This window comes from Calonectris borealis, chromosome 3 (assembly GCF_964195595.1).
Source record: "Calonectris borealis chromosome 3, bCalBor7.hap1.2, whole genome shotgun sequence".
In the NCBI taxonomy this organism is placed as follows: Eukaryota; Metazoa; Chordata; class Aves; order Procellariiformes; family Procellariidae; genus Calonectris; species Calonectris borealis.
In genome coordinates this window covers 87,087,429-87,110,438 of record NC_134314.1, presented here as the reverse complement: position 1 = coordinate 87,110,438, position 23,010 = coordinate 87,087,429, and the positions used below count along the sequence as shown (strand labels likewise).

Below are 23,010 nucleotides of genomic sequence, written 5' to 3'. Positions count from 1 at the left end.
CAAAAATTAAAAGAAGTATTCAATTGTTTTGAAGGAGAAAGACAAATTTAAAGGCCTGAAATATATGGGAACAGAATTACAAACTCAGATCCCAGGCCGTGTTGATATACAGATATACCCCAGGTAACAGTGCCTGAATCAACACAAAGTTCAGATGCAAAACCTGCACCAAATAGTAGGAAGGACCTTAATTTAGTGAGTAAAGCCAGATGAGGGCTTGATACCTGATAAAACCACAGACGTAGTGAAGTGCCTTGCATTGATCAAAAGTAATGGTGCAAAATGATTAAACTGAAAGATTGTAAGAATATAGCTATCGTAGCTTGAACTCCATGAGAAAACTTGGAGAAGGACAGCTTGGTTCTTATTGCACTAGAGACAAGGACAGAGAAGCTGGAGCCTGAAGCAGCCCTGACACAGATTATTCATTGGTGAGGTGGTACCACCATGCTTCCACCAACTATCCAAGCTAATTTTGTTTGGGGCAACAGAAGACTTGACACTGCTATTTCAGGAGAATGTTAAGGCCTGATTTTTATTATAGGGGAAATCTCTTTAGGCTTTGATAAGTTCCCATCATTCAACAGAAATGAATCCTGCTTGATTATGCCTCAAAATTTCCAGTAAAAGTGCATACATTCAAAAAATGTATTTTCCTTGTTTACTCTCCAGGGTTTCTGTCAGCAAAACAGGATTATCACTATGTCTTTAAATACAGAAGACTGGTTAGACATTTAAAAAAAAGATTTTGAAGCAGCAGAATATACTATCATAATTATCTCCTTTAAACATAAATGATGTCTAGAATTGCATCAATCCAAATATCTACACATGAGAATTGCAGTCTGCTTTTGAAGACTGGAAACAACAGGTAGTAGCCTTATATGTATCACCATTAGATGCTGTAAAATGTGGTTCTGTAATATTTGAAAGGGTCTCAGGGGGGAGAAAAAAAAAATCAGCTGTCATCTTGTTCTTACTTCATCAAGCATGAATTTATAATCTTGTAAGTAATACCAGTCTCTAGTTTACAGCAAGAAACTATATATCTATATATGGTCATATCCATATATATCCAAAAGAGCATGGTAGAGCAATTAAAGATAACATAATTAAAGACAAAGATCCAAAAGTTCATTCATTTTGGCAAATGCTGGTCAGCCAACCCACTACAGATCTGTACCTAGTCATTCAAGCCAGAGTGCCAAGAAGGTAAATATATATGATCTTAGTCACATCACTTTTTGTATTCTGTTAGCGGTATAAATTCATTCACCTTTACTGTAGTACTCATCTGGTCTGCTATATCTGGTGCAAATCTTTGGACAATGCAGCTTTAAATCTCATAGACATTGGTTAATCATTTTTTCTCATAGTTGTGAATATACCAAAGACAATTAGAGATACCAATTTTTAAAATGCACATATACAGAAAAGCAGACCGACTCAAATTGGTAACTACACACAAGTGGAGTAAAGCCAGGGTGACAATAACAATTTCAATTTTTTTTAAATTTTTTTTTTTAAGCTTAGAGCAAAATAGAAATAAATACCAGTAGATTTTTAGGGGAAAAAAAATAATATGAATATATATAATTAAACAGGCAACCCTGTTTATGAAGCAGTATTAAAAAAAAAACCAAACCTAAAAAACCCCACAGATATAGTCACATGGACAAGCCTGTAATTTTTAAACAAATGTTACTCAACACATCTGAAAGAGGGGAGGGGATCCAAATGACCATGAATTTTCTTACAGCATATGATAGACAAAAAAATAGAGAAGCTATGTACTATTCTGCAGAGGAAAACATTCTGATGGTGACATACAGAATTTCTATTATTCTTTTCTCTTATTCAGAAATAAGTGGCAGAGCTGAAAGATGCTATAGAACCTACCATAACATTTAATATCACTGAAATTCCATACCTTTTTCCAGAATATGGACTACAAATTCTTCACAGAAGTACAACATTATACTCTCTTGAATTAATGTCTGCAGCTCTCGATGAACTCCTGATCTCTCAGCTGATTTGAGAGGAGTATAGATCTTACGAAGATATATACCCACCACAAATCTTAGCTTATACCCATGCCAATAGCCTGAAGCAGTCCCTTTTCAAAATCTATAAGGAAATGCAGGGATATACTATCCTTTATATTCAACTTGCTATGGAAAAGAAAAACATGTAATATTGTCAGAATGAAATGTCTGTTCTTTAACCATTCAGATACTGGAAGCTCTTCCATGGCTGATTTGTTTGTGCGTGTATGTGGGGTGGGGAAAAGGGAGTGCAGTTAATGATAACTTTGTTTCTCCAGTTCTTGGTGGAGTTTTTTTTGTTCGTTCCCCCTCTTCCTCCTGTTAAAAGACTAGAATCAGTGATGTTCAGAAGAATAACAGTTCAGGTCCATTTTTGACTCTATTCCTGAATTGCATGTCTAAGTTATTTAAAATCCAAAAGAAAACACAGGAAAAATCCCTTTTCCTTGCTTTATAGAAAGTAAGATACCATATGTGGCATCCAACCTTTAAAAATAGGACAACTTCTGTCATTATTACCATACTAATATCAGTATTATGATGCTTAAAACAAACTAGTTCATTGGATGCTTTCTTCATTAAAGAATTCACAGGCCTGTAAGTTCTTCCTAAGTTTCCCAGTTCTCCAGATCACCAAGACTGGAATCATGGTCTCCCTGCACAACCTGTTGGATATAGCACTCATTTACCATATTCTGTAATTTGTCACCAGAGTATAAAAAACCCGCTGTTTGGATGAGATATTGTTATTCCTCACTGTAACTGAAGAAATTAAAGTGCTGATCATATGAAAGGAACACAAAACACTAGACAATTACCAGTATTTCTGCCCAAGTGAAGGAATAAGATACTGAAAAAATGTTTGTGTCGGAAAAGTAGTTAATAACTTCTAAGCAATGTGGAGGTGAAACATGCAAAAAAAAAAAAGAGAACACCAACAGTCTCTTCCATATTTGATTTTTTTTTTCCTCAGCTTCATACTCAAACACATTTCCCTCCATGAAACAGCCCAGCTAAACATCCCAGATATCAAAGGAATTGGCAAAGGAGATTTGCTGTGACAAGTTTGTAAAAGTTTTGTCTGACACAAAAGCTTGTCTCTCTTTTGATACCAGACTCAAAACTTTCTCCGTTATCATCCCTATTCTCACAGGTTCAGTTATTCTCTCATCTTGGGAGATGTGTACACAACTGAAAAATTTAGACAAAGCTAGCGTATTCCTAAACTCAGTTTACTTTAAGCAGATTTAAAATTTTCTTATAATAAAAGAATTGAAAGGTATTCAAGGCACCACAACTGAGAGTTACGTAGGCAGTCACAAAAGCCAAGCACTAGGTAGAAGCTTATCTCACAACACAGAATTGCCCAAACAGGAATAAAGAAAGATAAAAACTTCTCCGTATTGCTTTTCAGCAAGGTGAAGGTTTCAGTTCCCTGTAGTCCTGAATACCCAGTCCTCATGCATGATCTTATACCTTCCAAAGATCTCAAATCCTAAGCAGAAGCTGGCATGGGCAGAGACACCTCTTTTCCAACCCTCTAAATCAATTTTAACATATAAGCAATATCTCAACAATGGAAAAGACCAATAGTCCATCTAATTTCATCTCCTCTCTAACATCATATGCTGCAGAGGACTGTGTGTGATTTTCCAGAGAAGCAATACAAATGGATTCTTGTGGGAGGACCTTCTAAATTTTGGGCAATTCAAACTGGTAGCTTTTTGTCCATACCTATACAGATCTCTCAAATGTTCCTGATCTGGGAATTGATGTGAAAATCTATGTTCAAAACCAGTTTAGAGATTTTAAAAAATTGCAATTCCAGCTGTATCCAGTATCTCAAGAATCTCATCTCATTCTCTATTTCCACGTTAAAATACAATTAATTGCTATTTTTCAAGCTACTGTGTTAGCTTGCTCATCCTACTTTTTTAAATTTTAGGTCAATATACTAAAACTATATAAAGTTTCACAACAGCCAATATTGATTAAGAGACATCTGTACACAAAAGGGAAAGAAGAGTCACAAAACATTCTGTGCATTATACTAACACTTTCAGTATTCAATTCTGGTAAGTGATCTGAAATGCACCCAGTCTCATTATCAAAAATAGTTGCTTTACTTTTTTAAAAAGGAGAAAAAAATGTTTTCAAGATTCAGAATATCTTTTTAATGCATGTTTTCCATCTAGTTCTGTTGGATACTAAATTTTAGCCCTTGGAAGCACAAATCTCTTCTAATCCTAAAATATGTCTTTTTGAACAAAATGTGTGAGCAGATGATCAACTGCTCAGGCTTACTGTATTGTCTTTGGTCAGGGTAATAATGGGAAGCATGATTTTTCTTTCAACACCCTCAAAACATAAAAACAAAAATGAAAAAAAAAACCAACCCTCCAAAAAACCCAATAAAAAAGCAAGCAGAACTGTTAATTATCTTGGATGAATAATTAATAGGTCCATTAGGCTGTTTTCGTTAACCACTTCTGAAACCACATACTTATCTATAGAAGTCCTATAGAATTTAGGTGGATTTTCAAGACTTTTTAAGGTACTCGAGAGAACAATTTGCACTGAGATTTGATAGACTGTTTGGTTTTTAGCCTTTAAGGAAGTTTTGAAATTATGTCCTTAATTTTCAGAGGTTCTGAGTACTCAGACTTCCACAGGAGATGTGCTTGTGTCCTACTTGCCTGAAAAGTATATAACAGCATAACCACTGTTTTCACAACTTCCTCAGTGCTTTCTGGATTCCTTACAACTGCAACCTGTGACTTTAAAAGAAAGCTTAGACTTAGACCTAAAGGAAATAATACTGGCCTCATCAAAAGACAAACTCTGATGAACTTGGCCACAAGTACAGAAAGAGCTCTTAATTTTCTTTTGTTTATTTTTTTTTTGGAATTGTCAAGACTTACACTAAGAACTGCTGAGTCTTCAAGGGCTTCCATAGACAGCTCCTTGTTTGGAGTTTTAAGGACAGTAAAATATGACTCACAGATTGACTGAAAGCCTGGCTTTAGTTTACATCTGGTTTAGGTTTAGGAGTCTGCATGCTGCATAGCTGCAGCAATTAACCCTTTCAGTCATAGCTGAACAAACAGCTAGAATTTGTGGATGCACAGCTGTTAATGAGTAGGCAAAAGTAAAGATTTAATATGGTCAAAACAATAGCTGTTTCTGTAAAGGTAGACTACAGATAACTGTAGGATTGACCAAAACGGCTAATGTTGCTATATTATTTTGTTAATAATTACCTTGAGAGATTTGGCATTTTATTATAAAAGACTGAAGGCATCTTTTCATCAGAATATGGCTCTATGGATCGTATAAGAAAAATAAAAGATCTATTTCTTAATTGTGAAAAATCTTCATTCCCATTTATAGCAAAACTATTGACAGAGAATAACAGATACACAGACACTTCAAAGTATCTTAAAACAGGAAGGTTTTGATGAGGCAATGAATTCAAACTCTCCAAGAATACAATTTTTTCTCCATTTCAGTTCTCTCTCCTCCAGCTCCCTGCCTCCTTCTCTTGAAACCACTTGGAATACCAGTGTAGGAGCACATTAAAAAAAAATTAGGTTTTTGGAAAACCTTTTAGGATGGACTTCATTTCATCAAACTTTAGCTATTCAAAAGACAGATCACCAGACTAGACACAAGACCCTTAGCACTCAATTTTAGGAGAGACAATTAATTTTAGGAGAGCAATCTCCTCCTTTTCTGTCATCTGTAGTGGGACCCTAAATGGCTTAGGCCACTTAACTTTGTTAACTGAAGTTGAAATTAATACCGCTCCTGTTCCTGATCAAGAAGTGGCACTGAAACGTTGCCAAAGCCTTAGGCCCATAATCAGAACTGCGATGGAAACAGAGAGTCTTGTGAATATGAAAAGATACGAGGATATGTGTGTGTGTGAGAGAGGGGATGACGTGCAAATAGAACAGTGCATTTTTTTTTATTTTAGCCTGCAAACGTTAATATTAGCTATGAAAGAACCAACAGTGGATGCAATCTTATTTTGCAAAATAATTCATGCACCCCAGACACGGAGTTGGCCACAAAGAGGAAAATTCCATCTCAAACTACAGCTCGACTGCACTTTTAGGGTTGGGGCCTCTTTCTAGGTGTTAGGGGTAACCATTACTGAGGCAAGAGGAATGATTTGTCAAAAGCTAAATAGTTATGAGATAACTATGTGAGAAAGAAATAGTAAGGGATCAAAGCATGACATGCCTACTACTGTCCCATTTCTCTCAGTCCCACATTGACACCACCCCAAACACAACTTTTAAAAGTCTTTCTGTTGCACAATATGGTACTTCCAATGCTCTGATTTACACAGCAGGTATTAAACCTGAGAGCACATACCAGCTCTACAACTAGCAGATCCAAGCTGAATAGATAATTTAGGTGACTGTAGGAAGCACGGAAAAAATAGGGAACATGTATTTTTCCAAGTTACTGTGGAACTTTTCTTGGAACACACTTTTTAAAATACAAAGTGTTCTGCAAATGCTTAACACTTTATAAACATTCTCAATCACATTTATTCCATATCAGAGAGATGTTCTGGGCCACACAGCCTAGCTTCTTATCGATGGAGGCTTTTCAATGAGTTGTAAACACTCACAGTAGGAAAAGAAAGCATCACTACAAAAATAATATTTAATTATCATAATTATTACTTGTAATCAGTTTTCAAAGATATTAAATATGACAACATTATGACATATAAACAAGTACTGACTTCAACTCGATTTTATAGCAGTTTGCATTACATGGCATTATTCATCTCTTCAAAATTCTACCAGTCAGATTTATTTTCTGCCTGACATTGTTTCTAATTCCCTTTTAGCTGAACTTCAGTGAGAGTTTTGCAATAAATGACAACTGATGAGTTAGTTTTTGATTTGCAAGTATAAACTTACTATTGTAAAGCTAAAATGTTAATGTGTAGTCAAAGAACAGCTTCTAAACAGTTTTAACTTGCCATAAGTGCTTCATAAATACTGTAACTCTCACTGCCATTTTAGTATGCTAGTTCTTTCCTAAACTAAATACATGTCTTGAAGAATTTCATGGGTCACAAATCCAATATTTTCCTAAACCACAGTTGTACCTCCAGAGAGTGTCAGAGCAGAGAGGATTAAAACATTAATTGATTCAGTACAGGTTTTCCACATCTTTCTGCCCCACCTCTAGCATTCTGAAGTGTCTAGAAAAATATACTGGTAATAATAGATATACAACACAGGTCCTAATCAGTGAGAGTCACGCACTGCTCTTCTGACCCTGGATGCCCAATTTTCTTTACATGGTGAGTTGATTTAAGTCATGTGGCAAGTGCTAAAGTTTCTTCTGTGGAATGACATAGGAACAGAAGTCATTGCTTGGCATGACTGCATCAAGCAATGCTGCTGACAGCCAGGAGAGATCAAAAGCAGATCAAGTTGCTTAACAAACTATATGTCACTGAAGTCAAAAAGGCTAAAGTAAGAATCCTGGAGAGCTGTGAAATCTGGGAGCAACAGATGGAGCCAAACTCATTTGGGTTGTTAGTAAAAGGATCTACCTGTTCTTTGGTCTTCTATCTTAAAAAAAATCTAGTATATAAGCTTTATCCCTGGGGTCTATATTATTTTAAAAAACAAAACCCAAACTGAACAATTTGCAAGTTCAATATTACATGGTTAGTGTAGCATCCACTATAATCTAGTGGGAGATTTTTTTTTCCCAATTTAAAAAAGAAAATGTAAATTTCTGTCTTATTAATCTTGGAACAGGCACACAGCATGATTTCTGAAAGTCTTTTGGATTTACACTTTTAATCTGAAATCTTAGAAGAGACTTACTTTTCTAACATCTACAAACTGCAAGGCATAGAGTTCATAAAAACTTAAAAATAGACAAGAGCCTCCACAGTCAAAAGGGAAGAAAGCATACAAGTTTGAACATCATGAATGCTTTTTCTTTTTAAGCAATCAGCATAACAACTCCTTTAATATAAACATAAGCCCAAGCTCAGAACTGTGAAAGAGCATGACAACGAAATTATTTTACAGAACTATAAAGATTATTTATATCTACATGTCTCTGTGTATACTACTAACATATTTAGATGGAAAAATACAGCATTGCTAGAATGAACTGCTATTGTTATGGTTACAAAACTTTTTTTTTTTTTTAAATAATAACCTTCCTCTACTTTGTGGGTTTTTTGTTGTTTTTTAAGTGGCCCCATAATTTTATGAAAGGATCCTTCTGGGATGAAGTTTACCTTTGAATAATGATCATGGAAAGTTTTTTAAGGCAGAAATAAAATACCTTCAGAAGCTTTTGTTCCTGGGTGAACCAATACCCCCCTTTCCCCACTGTACTAAGCATGATCTCACTGTGTATGGTTTGCAGGGTATCTGAAACTAACATGGACAGAATACCCTTAAACTGGTGATACTGCCTGCATCAATGTTATGTGCAATTTTCAGTTTTTCAGTGATAAAGAACAAAGCAAACAGCCCCTCCCCCCCAAATGGTGAAATCCTCTCATAAAGTCTTCCATCTAATTACTGATGAAAATAGGTCCAAGGTTACAGTCCGCATCTCAATATAAAACTGGAATGCATTCAGGGACATCTATTTCTATGGTTTTAAAGTCAGTATTCCCCAGGAATACTCAATACTCATTTACTCTCACTAACTTCAAAAGGAGAGGATCATATTTAGGATTTTGTCAGAATTTGCTCAGAGTCTTATAGCCTTCTTCCTGCTCAGTCATTTAATGAGGCACTTGCTAGCTCTAGTAACTCATAAGGTTCCAGATGCGCATTAGCAAATCTGGTAGTGTACTTAAACTAAATGCAGAGGAAAGCCACTTTGAAGTCATTTTATCCATTCAACTAAAACTTGTACTCGATTTAAAAAAGACTGTCATTAAACTTGACTATTCTGTCTCACTGAAAGCATTAAAAAAATTAAGCTATTGGAATACCCAGAATTTTTAGTGAATGTTCTTGCAGTCATAAAATTTTTTAACAAAAGTTATTTTTAATTTAGGGTGACACTTTTCTTTGGAAAAGAGAGCCAACACAAAGCATTTTGCATCACTCGGGGCTGATAAGAAGTCATGAATGAGACAGCAGACTGGTGTTGAAATTATCGCTTCATATCCAGGAGAGGATGCAGAAGGAGGCCAATGCTGTCCTCAAAAACATTTGTACCAAAGGCAATAGGGAAAGAGTGATGGCGTCTGCAGTTATTCTTCAGAATTAACTACAGAACAGGCTGACAACAGAGACTCCAGCCTAACAGAGACTCCAAACTGCAACAAGCTGAGTGGTGTGGTCAACATGCCTGAGGGACGGGATACCATCCAGAGGGACCTGGACAAGCTCAAGAAGTGGGCCTGTGTGAACCTCATGAGGTTCAACAAGGCCCAGTGCAAGGTCCTGCACCTGGGTGAGGGCAACCCCGAGTATCAATACAGGCTGGGGGATAAAGGGACTGAGGGCAGCCCTGCCAAGAAGGACTTGGGGGTACTGATGGATGAAAAGCAGGACATGAGCCGGCAATGTACACGCACAGCCCAGAAGGTCAACCGTATCCTGGGCTGCATCAAAAGAAGCATGGCCAGCAGGTCGTGGGAGGTGATTCTGCCCCTCTACTCCGCTCTGGTGAGACCCCACCCGGAGTACTGCATCCAGCTCTGGAACCCTCAGCACAAGAAAGGCATGGACCTGTTGGAGTGGGTCCAGAGGAGGGCCACAAAAATGATCAGGGGGATGGAATGCCTGTCCTATGAAGAAAGGCTGAGAGAGTTGGGGTTGTTCAGCCTGGAGAAGAGAAGGCTTTGGGGAAACTTTATTGCAGCCTTTCGGTACTGAAAGGGGGCTTATAAGAAAGGCAGCAGCAAACTTTTTAGCAGGGCCTATTGCGACAGGACGAGGGGGAATGGTTTTAAACTAAAAGAGCGTAGATTTAGACTTGATATAAGGAGGAACTTTTTTAAAATGAGGGTGGTGAAACACTGGCACAGGTTGCCCAGAGAGGTGGTAGATGCCCCATTCCTGGAAACATTCAAGATCAGGTTGGACGGGGCTCTGAGCAACCTGATCTAGTTGAAGATGTCCCTGCTCATTGCAGGGGGGTTGGACTAGATGACCTTTAAAGGTCCCTGATCTATGATTCTATGATTCTAAGGGCTGGATTGGAATTCAGAATTCAACTGCAGTCTGATGGCAGAGTGAAGCGTGTAATTTCCATTTCTACAGAACCCCGGCTTTGATCACTGCACAGTGTGGATTTATTCCATAAGAGATTTATGCCTGCATGTAAATTTCAACCTTGATCTAAAAATATATAATCTTTCATCTATATAAAAACATTTTTGGTGAACTTGCGAGGAATAACGTCTGTCCCCATAGATATTCATAGACATGTGCCTGAATTCAAGTACCTTTTTTCAGTCAGACCTAAGCATCTTTCCTCTCTACGTGCAAGCTTGGAGATCAGCCCTCAGATTATGTGAAAGTTGCAAGAAGTACAGAAATAAGTTTTCATGACTGAACTGTGGGATTTTTGGCCCTTAGATTGTTCAGGGCAACAAATGGATGGTGCTGCTGTTTGCTGCTCAATATCACAGTAAATGATCTTGATACAACTTTAAATATTACCTCTAAATTTTTAAAATATTTTTTAAAACAACCAAACAGAAAGCTTGGTAGGGGCAAGAAAGTAAGGTCAGATATCATTTGATAACCGTGTTATGTTTTTGTTTTAATAGAGAACCTTCCATTCTAGGTTGTTCAGGGACTAATGGTTTATCAAACTATTCCTTGGTCTCTAGATGCATGGCATTCAAAATCAGCAAGGCAACAGAAATATAAAGATCATTTCACTTCTTGATTTGAATCCTTCTCTCCAAGATTTAGCATAATGGTACATAACTGGCCAGTCTAGCAGAGACTTTTAGCAAAAATATTGAAGATCATGGGTATTAGCCATCATTTGTACAAACTACTCTTGCTTAACTTAAACTTAGTGCTTAGTTCCCAATGTTATTAAGAAATGTATTACATGTGATACATGTTCTTTATTAAACTCTAGCAAATACATCTTACTTTAAGCTTGTTGAGTTCATTTAAAGAAATCATTCCGCAAGCAGGAGAAAAAAAATACTTCCTTTGCATATTATTTTTTAGTAAAGTCAGGTTATTTCAACTGTCTTTAACAACATGCCATATATATTATTTTATCTGCTAGATAGTATTTGGACCCGATTATCAACCTTTTTTTTTTGTCATGGACATAGTCCAACACTTTGCAATTCTTTTTATGGTGAAGACTTATTGAAATCAGTTTGGGGGAAAAAAAAATTGTTTTGGTTTTGAAATAAAAAATTTAACTTAACTGGTTTGATGTTGCTTATTTTAAATGACCTCTTCCAGGTTATCTACAGAAAATTATGAATTATTGCTTAAATGGTCATGAAAAGGCAAATTAAGGAAACAAAACAGTAATTGAGGAGTCAAAAATACACAACTATTTTTTTACACTATGATCTAATTTCTCAAAATGATACAAACAATAACAGCAGGGATATGTTGGTAACATATAGTTAGCACTAGGTTCAGTACCTCGCAAATCTTTCTTCATTTTGCGGAGATCTTTTTGAAAGTCTTCAAACTTCATTTGTGAAGCCTGGAAGAGATCTTGTGGGTCTGGAAGAGGAAAGATGCATTGTTCTTTTCCAGCATCCTGACAAAAACATAAATGAACAGTTATATAGTGCTCTTTTTTTTTAATATACTAAAATATAAAACTGAAAGCACAAAGAATATTTGTGCACATTTCCTCATCTCGGCCAGCAGAAGAGCGAATTTAGTAAGTTGATTTTTTTAACTTGAATTTAAAAAAGCAAAATTAATTCTCACTCACCTCATCAAAATTACGCAAATAGTATGAGACAATGTAAGATAGAAGACTTCTGCTGTTGTCCTGTATAGAAGAGAATAAAGTTTGCTGTGTTACTGAAACTCACTGAAAAAAACAAACTGAGAAATGATAACTCAAGTAAATGAAATATTTAGTGTCAAGTACAGAAAAATACTTTGCTGATTTGGTGCCTTCACTAAAAAAAAAAAAAAAAACAAACCCCACACCCTGAAATACCATTTAATCATTAAAGAAAATAGTAGAAAGATATAACACTTGTGTAAGCCACTCCCGGTTTTTTAAATTTATCTGATTGTAAACTGAACCCTTACATTTTGAAATTTCCCAAGAAGGAAAAGAAAAACCGTTTCTGGGTTGATGTATGCAACTTGTTTCACAACATTCAGATCTTTTTATTAATCTATAACTATAACCAAAGCAAAGTTAAATTAAACAAAGTAAGTTATTTTTCTAAATGAAATTTTGGCACTTTTGGGGGTCTTTGGGGGAACTTTCTCATTGTTTCCCCTCTGTAATCTCTGTGATGAAACTTCAGCAGAAAATCTTTGATTTGAAGAGGATTTTTGACAGAATTACATTTTCAGATAGTTTCAGAAAACTATTTTGTAAGAACTTTTCAGACTGATCAGTAGCAAATAAACTGTTGATGTATCTTGCAATTGCAAGGTTAATGGTCATAATATTTCCAGCAAATTATGTACTAAAGACCTGATCCACCAAACCAAATTTAGTATGCCTAAATGTTCTACTGAGCTAAGTTCTAAAACTGGTGATGTATCGAGAGTCAACCAGAAGGTTCAGCTAAAGTAAGCTGCCCTAAACACATTGTACTAAGGCTTCATTCACATCATCACTCCCTTGGCTTACCAAAGAAACCAGTGTGCCAGAATGAAGCTCCTCCACCCCTTTAGAGGCAAATGGCTGACATGGTCTCTCAACTCAGAGTAAACAACAGTCTGCTCACATTATCTAACCCAGCAGCTAAAGCATATATATTTAGTGAGTGACCAAGCAGAGAAACAAACTCTTCTGTTTCTGCCACTTTCAGAACAGCAGATCTTGACAATGACTCACTAGGTAGATGTAGAGGCCAATTTAATGTCTCAAGAATTATTGCTATAACATTTCTCATACCACTGTCCACATTCAGATGAGTCTTTTCGTCATAGCCATTGGGACTCAAAGATTATTGTTTCCTTGTAAACAAAAGCAGGTATTTGAATACAACTCCAATCTGAATAACCAAAGCCAAAAAAAAGTGCTAGTAACACCCAAGCTCCAGTTTAGCACTGAGCAAGAAACAAGACTACTTATCATTCTCCTTACTCAGATGACTATACCAGACAAATCTTAAATCAACAAGTACTTGCTGTGATTACTCTTTACTTGGGTGGTTCCACGGTCCAATATGAACTGCACAGTCTGTAATCATGATGTATATAAAGGATGAATTTTGGGTTATCCCAAATGCTCAGGATGCCTATTCAATCATTTTCAGAACTGACTGTTTTTTTTTTCTCACAAATATTTTGAATCAACATTGAATAACAATTAACTTTTCTTTTACAACTGTTTCTACTTCTGTACTAAACCTTTTAAGGCTAAGGATCATAGTATTGCTTCTGAATACAGGAAAAGTTAGAACTATGCAGTGTACCAAAAGCCAAATACATATCAGGTTAGGAACCGAGACATAATTTAACGTATTTTTGTTTGTACAGTAACGAAAATAGATGGTTCATTTTCATATTTCTACAGAAATGCATCCAACTCTAGAAGCGTGACCAGCTAAGTATAGTAACAAAAGAATTCCCTTCGACATGCCCTCATAAATTTCACACCATTTACTCCGAAATGGAGACAAAACAATTTTCTGAGAATTTAACATTCTCAGGCCTACAAGAAATCTAGAATCAACTTACACTACTCTTGACATCTTTCAGTTTTGGCAGGATATCTAGTCCAAACCCATCAGCCTGTCCTCGCGTCCTGTTTCCACCATTCATGTAATTTCCAAAGGCAAGAACCAAACCGAGAACCTGCATAACTCCTGACCCATTTTTCAATGTCTACAAAACAGAAAGAGAAACAATTCTCTGTTCAAACTCACAATAATATTTATGGTTAACAGTATTACTGACAAGCAGATTTGTTGATACTGTGTTTAGAAACAATACTTATATAAAGGCTCAAATACAGACAATTAACAACCTTTTATTGCAACATGTAGAATATTATCAATATGTAATTTGTTGTGAATAGAGAATGCTATCTCCAAAATGGATACTTAGAAAAAAATAACAGAAATTCTATACAATATTACCAGAGATGACCTCTGTTGACAAAAACAAATAGTAATTCCTCAATTGATGCTGATACTGTGAATGGTATATTTAATTTAGGAGAGAATTCTGCAAGAAGTTCGTAAAAAAACCCATATGGAACAATTAAAACGTTTAATCAATCAAATTAAAAAAATCTATTAAATGGTAAAACAATTAAATAAAATATTTCAAATAGTTTTCAGTTATGAAAATACTGATGAAATCTGCATTTTAAAGCCACGTATTTGTTTTGCATGGGACCACAAAATTCCAGTAATCTCTTCTAGCTAGAGACAACATTGCTATCTCTAACTGATTTTAGATATCAGAGATATTATTGAGTTGCACACTTCCAAAATCCAAGCAAACACAAGGTGGACTGAACTGGCATTCATTTGGAATGGAGTGATATGGTCACTATGAAGAGGGAAGATTTTGCTTTAACAAAAGGAGAAGGTACACTATTTTCCAGAGACTGATATACACTGATGGCAAAAACATGATATAGTTCAGTACCAAAAGCTAATCTTAAAATTCGCTTTGATGTTGAAGTACAATCATAAAATGTTCTATTCTGCTATCCTTCAGATTTAATGAGTACTTAAAGTAAATAAAGCAAAAACTTTTGAAATATGAGTACAACTTAACAAGATTAAATATCAGAAATTTAACTCTACGTTTTCACAGAGCACAACCTACCTCACACAGTTTCTGTAGCAATTCAAGTTTGCGATGAATTGAACAAATGCTTTCTGAAAATGTTGATTGGAACAGGATGCAAAATACACGTTCTGAAAAGTTGGGAATTAGTGAGAGTTCATAGAGGAACCTGTAGGATTGATTAGAGAAAATTATAAGAGTCACTGTCAATAGGTACAGTATTTTTTTTTCTTTTATAACATGTCTAGAAAGTTTACTATAGTAGGGAAAGTTTTCTGAAGCAAGCAAAACTGTTCTTTCATAAGTATGTTCTTACTGTTCCGGCTTATCCAAAGACTTGGCATTTTCTTTTTCCTTGGATGCCTTGCTATGCTTTTCTATTTTTTCTAATTCATCTGACTGTGCTCTCTGGAATAAAGGAAATGAAGTAATTAAAAAGTGTTAATTAAAAAACTAGTCAAACAACACAGATAAAGATGCCCTTGTAACAAATCATGCTCGTAGATTTTTCTTTTTCTTCTAGCATCTGCTAATGGTAAAACTACTTAGTCCATAGAGTGATTTTAAGTATAAATACATCTGATGGAAAACATAACATCTTCCAAATAATATTATTGACTACTACTAATCTGCAAAGGATTTATTCATTCAACCATGCACTGAGACAATAATCTTCATGCCCAATCCCTTTTCTTTGGCTGTTTATAAAGTCTTTGGACCAAAGAACTCTCTTCTTGAGCTGTATTTCTTTCCAAATCTGTTGGGTTGCATTTGAATGCAATCTGATCTTTAAAAATATATATAAATAATATCTTTTTTTAAAGTAAATTAAAATAGGTTTGTATTGTTTACTGCAATTTAAATTTTATTTGGTATTTGGAAAACACTATGGAACAACAAAAAATAGTTGGTTTATAATGGAACTATCATACATACCATAATATATAAGAACTACTGCATACCTCTTTGGAGTAAAATGATTTTCATTTTTATCTTAATAAGCCAAAACAATTACATGTAAACTGCCTTGTTTCTTGGAGAACCCTGTGGCACACTGTGTGGTCTTTTCTTCAATATTCCAATCAAAAGAAACAGAGCCTCACTTCTTTCTGTGCTCCATGCTACAGTGAAATTATTTTTTCCAACTGTAGTACTGGAAAATGGAATGGCATAGAAAGGAATAAAAGTGGAATGGAAATTTCTCCTTCTGACCCTTCTTTTGACATCCATGGTGGTTTTCAAAATAGATTCAAAACATGAATCTGTGCAAGAGTGAAAAAAGAAGTAAATATATCTACCTTTATTCCTTTAAGAAAACATTATACACATTTTTTAACTTACTCCACCACAGAACTTGAAGACAACAGTGGAAAATTATATTCTAACTACTTAAATAATAGCAAAGCAAAAGATAGGCTGCATCTGCATTCTTTCTTGCATGCTTTTGCATGATTAGCAGAAGAGGTATGGAACTATCTCAAATCATACTGTCACAGTTCCATCAGCAATCTGAAACCAGAAAGTCAGGTTTGGACAGTTCTTCTGAGGTTGTTGAACATCTTTCCACGTGAAAAGGGAGAAAATACTGACATGAAACAGAAAGATGAAGAGTCACTCAGAGCAAAAGCACTTCAGAGTTTCTCCAATTACTTCAAGAAGTCTGGAAATGACTGCAAGACCATCTGTCTTGAATACTACACATCCTAATATTTAGCCAGCATTTCTGTGGATGTTCTTCAAGGGTCATCTTCTCTAAATTAGTCTGACCTTATCTATTAAATACTCCAACAGATAGGAAATATTGCAAACAACTACTTTTTTTTTTTTTTCCACCAGCAACAAACTTTGTTCTCGACACTAAGAAATTATAATGTTGGTAGTACCTGTATCACAGATTAATAGAATAGTTGAGGTTTAAAGGGACCTCTGGAGATTGTCTAGTCGAACCCTCTGGCACAAAGCAGAGGCGGCTAGAGCAGGTTGCTCAATATCGTGTCCAGCCAGGTTTTGAATATCTCCAAGGATGGAGACCTCACGACCTCTCTAGGCAGCCCGTTCCAGTGTTTGGACATCCTTGCAGTAAAAAAAGGTGTTTCTATTTTTAAATGGAATTTCCAGTATATCAATTTCAAGAGGCCCGCTACCTCTTGTCTTTACACTGGGCATCACTGAGTCTAGCTCTGTGTTCTTTCCTCCCCCTCCCCAATTAGGTATTTGTACATACTGATAAGGTCCCCCTGAGCTTTCTCTTCTCCAGGCTGAACAACCCCAGCTCTCTCAGCCTCTCCTTGTATGACACATTCTCCAAGCCTTTAATCATCATCGTGGCCCTTCACTAGACTCGCTCCAATATGTCCATGTCTCTTGCACTCGGGAGGCCAGAACTGGACACAGCACCCTAGATGTGGTCTCACCAGTGCTGAGAAGAGGAGAATAATCACTTCCCTTGACTTACTTGATCCTTCCTTGATCTATCTGTGTATACTGTATCATGCCTTTCTCAGTTAACAAGGGCTAGGCTGAGACTAATTTTACCAGTTTTTAATTTTAGTATACTGGCAGTAGCCCAGCCATAACACCTAGCTTACTGAATTCCCTACCCCAGTATCACTTCAGTTTGAGAAACAAACTTGGGGATTCATCCTCCAAAGGGCAGATGAACTTTTCTACGTAAAGTTTCTGTCAAGGCAGGCATAGGACATACGAATATAATTACAGTAGTAAACTTTGCCTATATAATCCTATCCTGAGGAGAAGGAAATTTTCAAGATACTAAGATCAGAAAATTGTATCAATTTTCAATCAAAGATTCATGCAGACATGGGGTGAGGACTAGGAAAGATCCAACTAACTGCAGAAGTTTCCACTTAAGTATTGCAGGTGCTGTTGAGGAGAAAGACTTTTGGTTTTGTGTTAGGGAGCAGGTGTAAATGGGACATGTCTTCACTTCATCTAGAACATTCTTACCCAATGGAGAGTTGAAAGAAAAAAGAAAGCTTCCATTTCTTTTCAAATCAGTAAAACCTCCCTTGGCAATGGATGAAATCTACAGATTTTAGAAATCAAACGATGCCAAAAGAGGTAACAGTGCTCCAGTGGTCGTGTCGTCAGAGACACGGAGGTCTAGGTATGCAAATGACATGACTTTGTAGGAAGATCTATTTTATTTCTTCAACTTACACTTCAAAAAAATCATGTATTCAATTTACACTTGTAAATTGTAAATCAGTTTTTTGTAAAAGTAAACAAGTTCTCGTACTAACAGTTTTTAAATTAAGTTCTATTATTTCTGGCCAATCTGTAAAGTATATTCTCTTCTGTTAAACTTGTCCTGGTTTCAGCTGGGATAGAGTTAATTTTCACCTAGTAGCTGGCATAGTGCTGTGTTTTGGATTTAGGATGAGAATAATGTTGATAACACACTGATGTTTTAGTTGTTGCTGAGCAGTGCTTACACAGAGTCAAGGACTTTTCAGCTTGTCATACTGCCCTGCCAGCACGGAGGCTTGAGGTACACAGAAGCTGGGATGGGACATAGCCAGGACAGCTGACCTAAACTGGCCAAAGGGATATTCCATACCATATGACGTCACGCTGAACAAAAAACTGGGGAGGTTGGCCTGGGGGGAGGGCGGGGCCACTGCTCGGGAACTGGCTGAGCATTGGGCAGCAGGTGGTGAGCAATTGCATTGTGCATCACTTGTTTGTATATTCTTTTATCATTATTATTATTATTGTTTTCCCTCCCTTTTCTGTCCTATTAAATTGTCTTTATCTCAACCCACAGATTTTACCTTTTTTCCGATTCTCTCCCCCATCCCACTGTGAGGGAGTGAGAGAAAGTCTATGTGGTGTTTAGCTGCCTGCCGGGTTAAGCCATGACAAAACTGAAAGGAAATCACTTGAAAATTTTTCATAACAGTTAAAGAGGAGAAAATATTTTAGCAAGGAGCATAAAGCTAAATGGTTATTTGCAAATTCTTTAGAATAAATAGCGAGAGTACTCTCTCTTCTGGCCTTCTACACATAGTGAAGTATTAGAGTGCTTATCACAGCAATCTATTATATACATGCATGTTCAAGCTGTTAATGTTTCTCCACCAAATCCCACGGGCAAAGGTTAGGCAGACTCACTATTCCTTATTTAAGCCATTATTCTCAGATTGTGTATGCAAAGAAATAACAACTGGCAAAGTTACAAAGGCTAAGCATGATCCACTCATGGGTAGGCCTGAGTGCAACTCAAGATACAGTTTATGCTCTTCACCAAAATCAGGAGGTCCAAGTATATGGTACAAGTTCAGAATCAAACCTGAGTTTCAAGTCATTAATTTTGGCTGTGGTATCCAGAATTCTGATTTATGTGTATTTTAAATTATGATAGAAAAGGAATAAGGCTGATGCCTTCTGCACAGGTATTATTGAAGATTACTTCTCAGAATTTTTACCAGTTAGCTTTATGGTTAATGTTTATCTATTCTCTAATTTGCAGATGGATAAGAAAAAAAAAAAGCTTTTATATTACCCTCCAACATTTCTGTCAAGAGAGAACACATTCAATAGATACTTCTCATAAAAATCATTAATCTGATTGCATTAGCACCTCTTTGGATGTCAGTGCTATTTATTTCCTTGAATTTTAGCAATTATATAGCAACATGGAACAAAATAGTATAATATACCAGAATTTGATATTAACTATATCTCAAATCAGACAGCATAAATCTGACAGAAATCACTGCAAAAAATACACTGCTTTAGTTTAACTCTTTTGCCAGAGTATAAACTTACCCTATATTTGGTCTTACTAAAGTTCATAAGGTCCATTTTTCCATTTCACAACACAAATCTTACATTTTCTGGTTAGTTTTTTTTCCGTGCAACAGAACCTTAGCTCTACATTTAGAACAGTTTAAATGTGTGTAGGTTTTTTAATTTTTGGGTGGATTTTTTTTGGTCAACTTGATTTTCAAAGTTAATGTTACATCTTTCAAAAGCAGCAAGTGACTTGTCTAAAGAATATTGTCAAAAGTAACTGAAACAACAACGATATATAGAGATACCCAGGTTAATAATAACTATCATATTCCTTTGAAGCTGGGTCATGTATCAGAAGTCAGGTACAATCTATAGTCTTTGCAGAAAAACGTTAAGACATCACATTGTAATTGCCAGTTTTTAAAAAAATCACAAGAAATAATTGAGGAGAAGGTTTGAAGCTTAGTGACAGAGCGGAGGCATGCACTTCAGACTTCTGGGTGCCTTTCGCTCTTGCAAATGACATTTTGAGGTTTTTGAAAGCATTGACCTAAGTCTTTTAAAGATAGAGACAGGGTGGACAGTTTACCAGGAGTCAAATTAATAAAGTATACACGTTTCATTTTGTGATGTAAAGAGATTTGAAAAGGGCAAATCCATAGATCAAAGATAATCCTTTGATACAATTTTTAATCCATTTTTTATACAGTTATTTTCACAGTCTAATGAAGATATAAGCAGGAGCAGGCTTATCTTGTTTCAAACAGTGATATTTTAGCTACAATCTCAGCTGCTAAGAGGCTACCTGTTTTCAAAGTAAACATTCACTTATTTGCAAATAAGTACATTTCTCATCACAATCAATATGGCCTACCTACAGCATATTGACAACTCCACTGAGTTTTATCTACCTTCTCCCTCTCTAATTATAACTGCCACCTGAAAGCATTGCTATTAGGGAGTTTGTTAAAGCACATTAAAGTAACTGTTCCACATGTAGTTTTATCTATTAAGACTCTCCTATTAAAATTGTTGAGATCTTAATACATAGCTGATTATCAACACATATTTTTAAAAAGCACACAACTTTTTAAAAAGCAAACTACACAACCATGTGTAAGAACTATGTGACTATACCATACAGTGCTACAGTAACAAAGCCCTTCTCACTTGATGCAATACCACTTAATACTATTAAACAAATTATTGAGGGCTTGGGTCTTTGGTGGGGCATGGGTTTCTTCGTTTGTCACTAAGATGTATACAGTAACTTTGTGGTTTAACAAGACTTTAATTCCTCAGTAAACAGGAATTGAGCCCTCGGGACTGTGGCTTTTGAAATTAGGGTGTGTTTAGGTTTGGAAACTGCCCAAATTTCATTCACATTTAAGAAGGGAAAGCACCATGCCAGACATATGCAATCAGAAAAAATGATTACATTCTGAGGGAAGACTGTAAAACAAATGCTCCCATATGTTCCATAGAGATCAAATAGAAAGGCTGAGAACTAGTACAGTGGTATTTAAATATCCAGCAAAAAATCCCAAACCAATAAATAAACCCTAAGAACTAAAAACTAAGTTAATGGCTACAAAGTAGCTGAATGAGGCAAAGTTATCCCTACTTACAACACAGGATGAGGCTGAGAAATAAGGGAGGAGTCAAACATGCCAGGCTCTCTGGTACCACCCATTGCTTAAACGTTTTTATTGAACAATATTGTTATAATTAGTGAAGCTACCAAGGGAAACAAATGGAAGGTCTGATGTGTTTTGACTAAAGACTGAAAGTAAAAACAGAAAATAAAATTCAATTTAAAAAATGCTTCTTTCAAGACACAGCTTTATCAAACAGAGGATCCAGGATTAAAATTCAGGTCCTCTTATGAAGCTCTCTCCAAATAAACTGGGGTTTTTTTTTGTTCTTTGTTTGGTTTTTGTTTGGTTGTTTTGTTTTTTTTTTCCTCCGTCTCGTACCCAAGCAAATATAGTGATAAAGTTGAGCTGATCTGTCTTCTATTCAAAGCAGAGAAATATATTATAGTCATTCCAACTTTTTGAGACTTGCCTGAGATTAACATATCATATTTTCCTCAATAAGGACAATATTTTCTAGATATTTGCTGTAATTAGTGAAGGTAATGACAAAAGGAACACAATAGCATTCAATAATCTCAACGAACTGCGAATTTGCAGGTAATCCATCATACTGGAACTCTGAAGTATATTAGAGATGACATTAAGAAAGCATTTGAAAAGTATCCTATTAGTAGATTAGCTACACAGGAGGACTACTTTTTTAAACCAAAATAAAAAAGTCTTATGCAATATAAAAGAGGGAATTATGCAAAAACTGATCATGAGGGCAGTAGCTATTCTGTAGTTCCCACAACACAATCTCTCACAATCATGCGTATGTAATATATAAAATTACTTCAATTTTTTACATTTTAAAGAATATATGGGATGGGATATAGCTGTGTTGCATAAGGGAGCAGAGTAAAAATAATGTAAAATAAAAATAACACAGGCCACGCCAGAAATGCTGTGGCATAAGTATGATAAGTGTTTGAGGTATAAAGATTTGGGGGTTGTTAGAATAGGTTTCCCATTTGACCGTTATCTTCCTGAGCAGTGCTTATTATTTATACAAAATGCTTATTATTTTCATTGCTTTGGGGAAAATAAAGTCACTTCAAAATAGGACATGTTCTACAAGCTTTCTGAATATTACTGATGCAAACCAAAAATACCTTCACATGGACTTACAGTATTCCTACATTATATGGACTTCCTCTGATTACTCACATTCTCATACAGGGCTTGAAGGGTCTCTAGGTCAACCACAGAGTTGTCCAAGTTCACAACAGCTATAAAAAAGACAAAAGAAAAAAGAATTAGTTGTCAGGATGGTAATCCAGCTGTGAAAGACAGACTGAGCACAATACCCAGCAATAGTTTTTATGACCTACTGGTCATACAGCTTAAGGGTTTTAACTTTATTAATGCCTTGAACAGTCCCGTTCCTAAGACTATGCGCTAGAAACCTGGTAGAGCCAGGTGTCAAGTGTTAAAGAATTCATCTCCCTCCCCTCAAACACACAAACACGATCCCATGAGTATGGCCATAGCCAGAGATCAGAGATAAGCTTTACATCAGACTTTCACGGTCCGACTGAAAGCATTATAAAAATTTGTAAATCTGCACCACAGCCACACACACACACTCACACAACAAAGCTCATTCCTGTCACTGGTTGG

At 35.9% G+C, this 23,010-nt stretch overlaps 1 protein-coding gene across 1 annotated transcript in view; it reads right to left on the bottom strand.

Moving 5' to 3' along the window:
- FMN2 (formin 2) overlaps window positions 1-23,010 on the bottom strand; it is a 161,391-nt gene that overhangs the window by 49,964 nt on the left and 88,417 nt on the right. The window contains exons 8-13 of the mRNA XM_075146530.1: window positions 22,558-22,619; window positions 15,309-15,400; window positions 15,032-15,161; window positions 13,931-14,077; window positions 11,991-12,050; window positions 11,690-11,810 (exon numbers count right to left, since the gene is read on the bottom strand). Coding sequence (XP_075002631.1) covers window positions 11,690-11,810; window positions 11,991-12,050; window positions 13,931-14,077; window positions 15,032-15,161; window positions 15,309-15,400; window positions 22,558-22,619 — 612 coding nt within the window. The remainder of the gene's footprint in view (window positions 1-11,689; window positions 11,811-11,990; window positions 12,051-13,930; window positions 14,078-15,031; window positions 15,162-15,308; window positions 15,401-22,557; window positions 22,620-23,010) is intronic.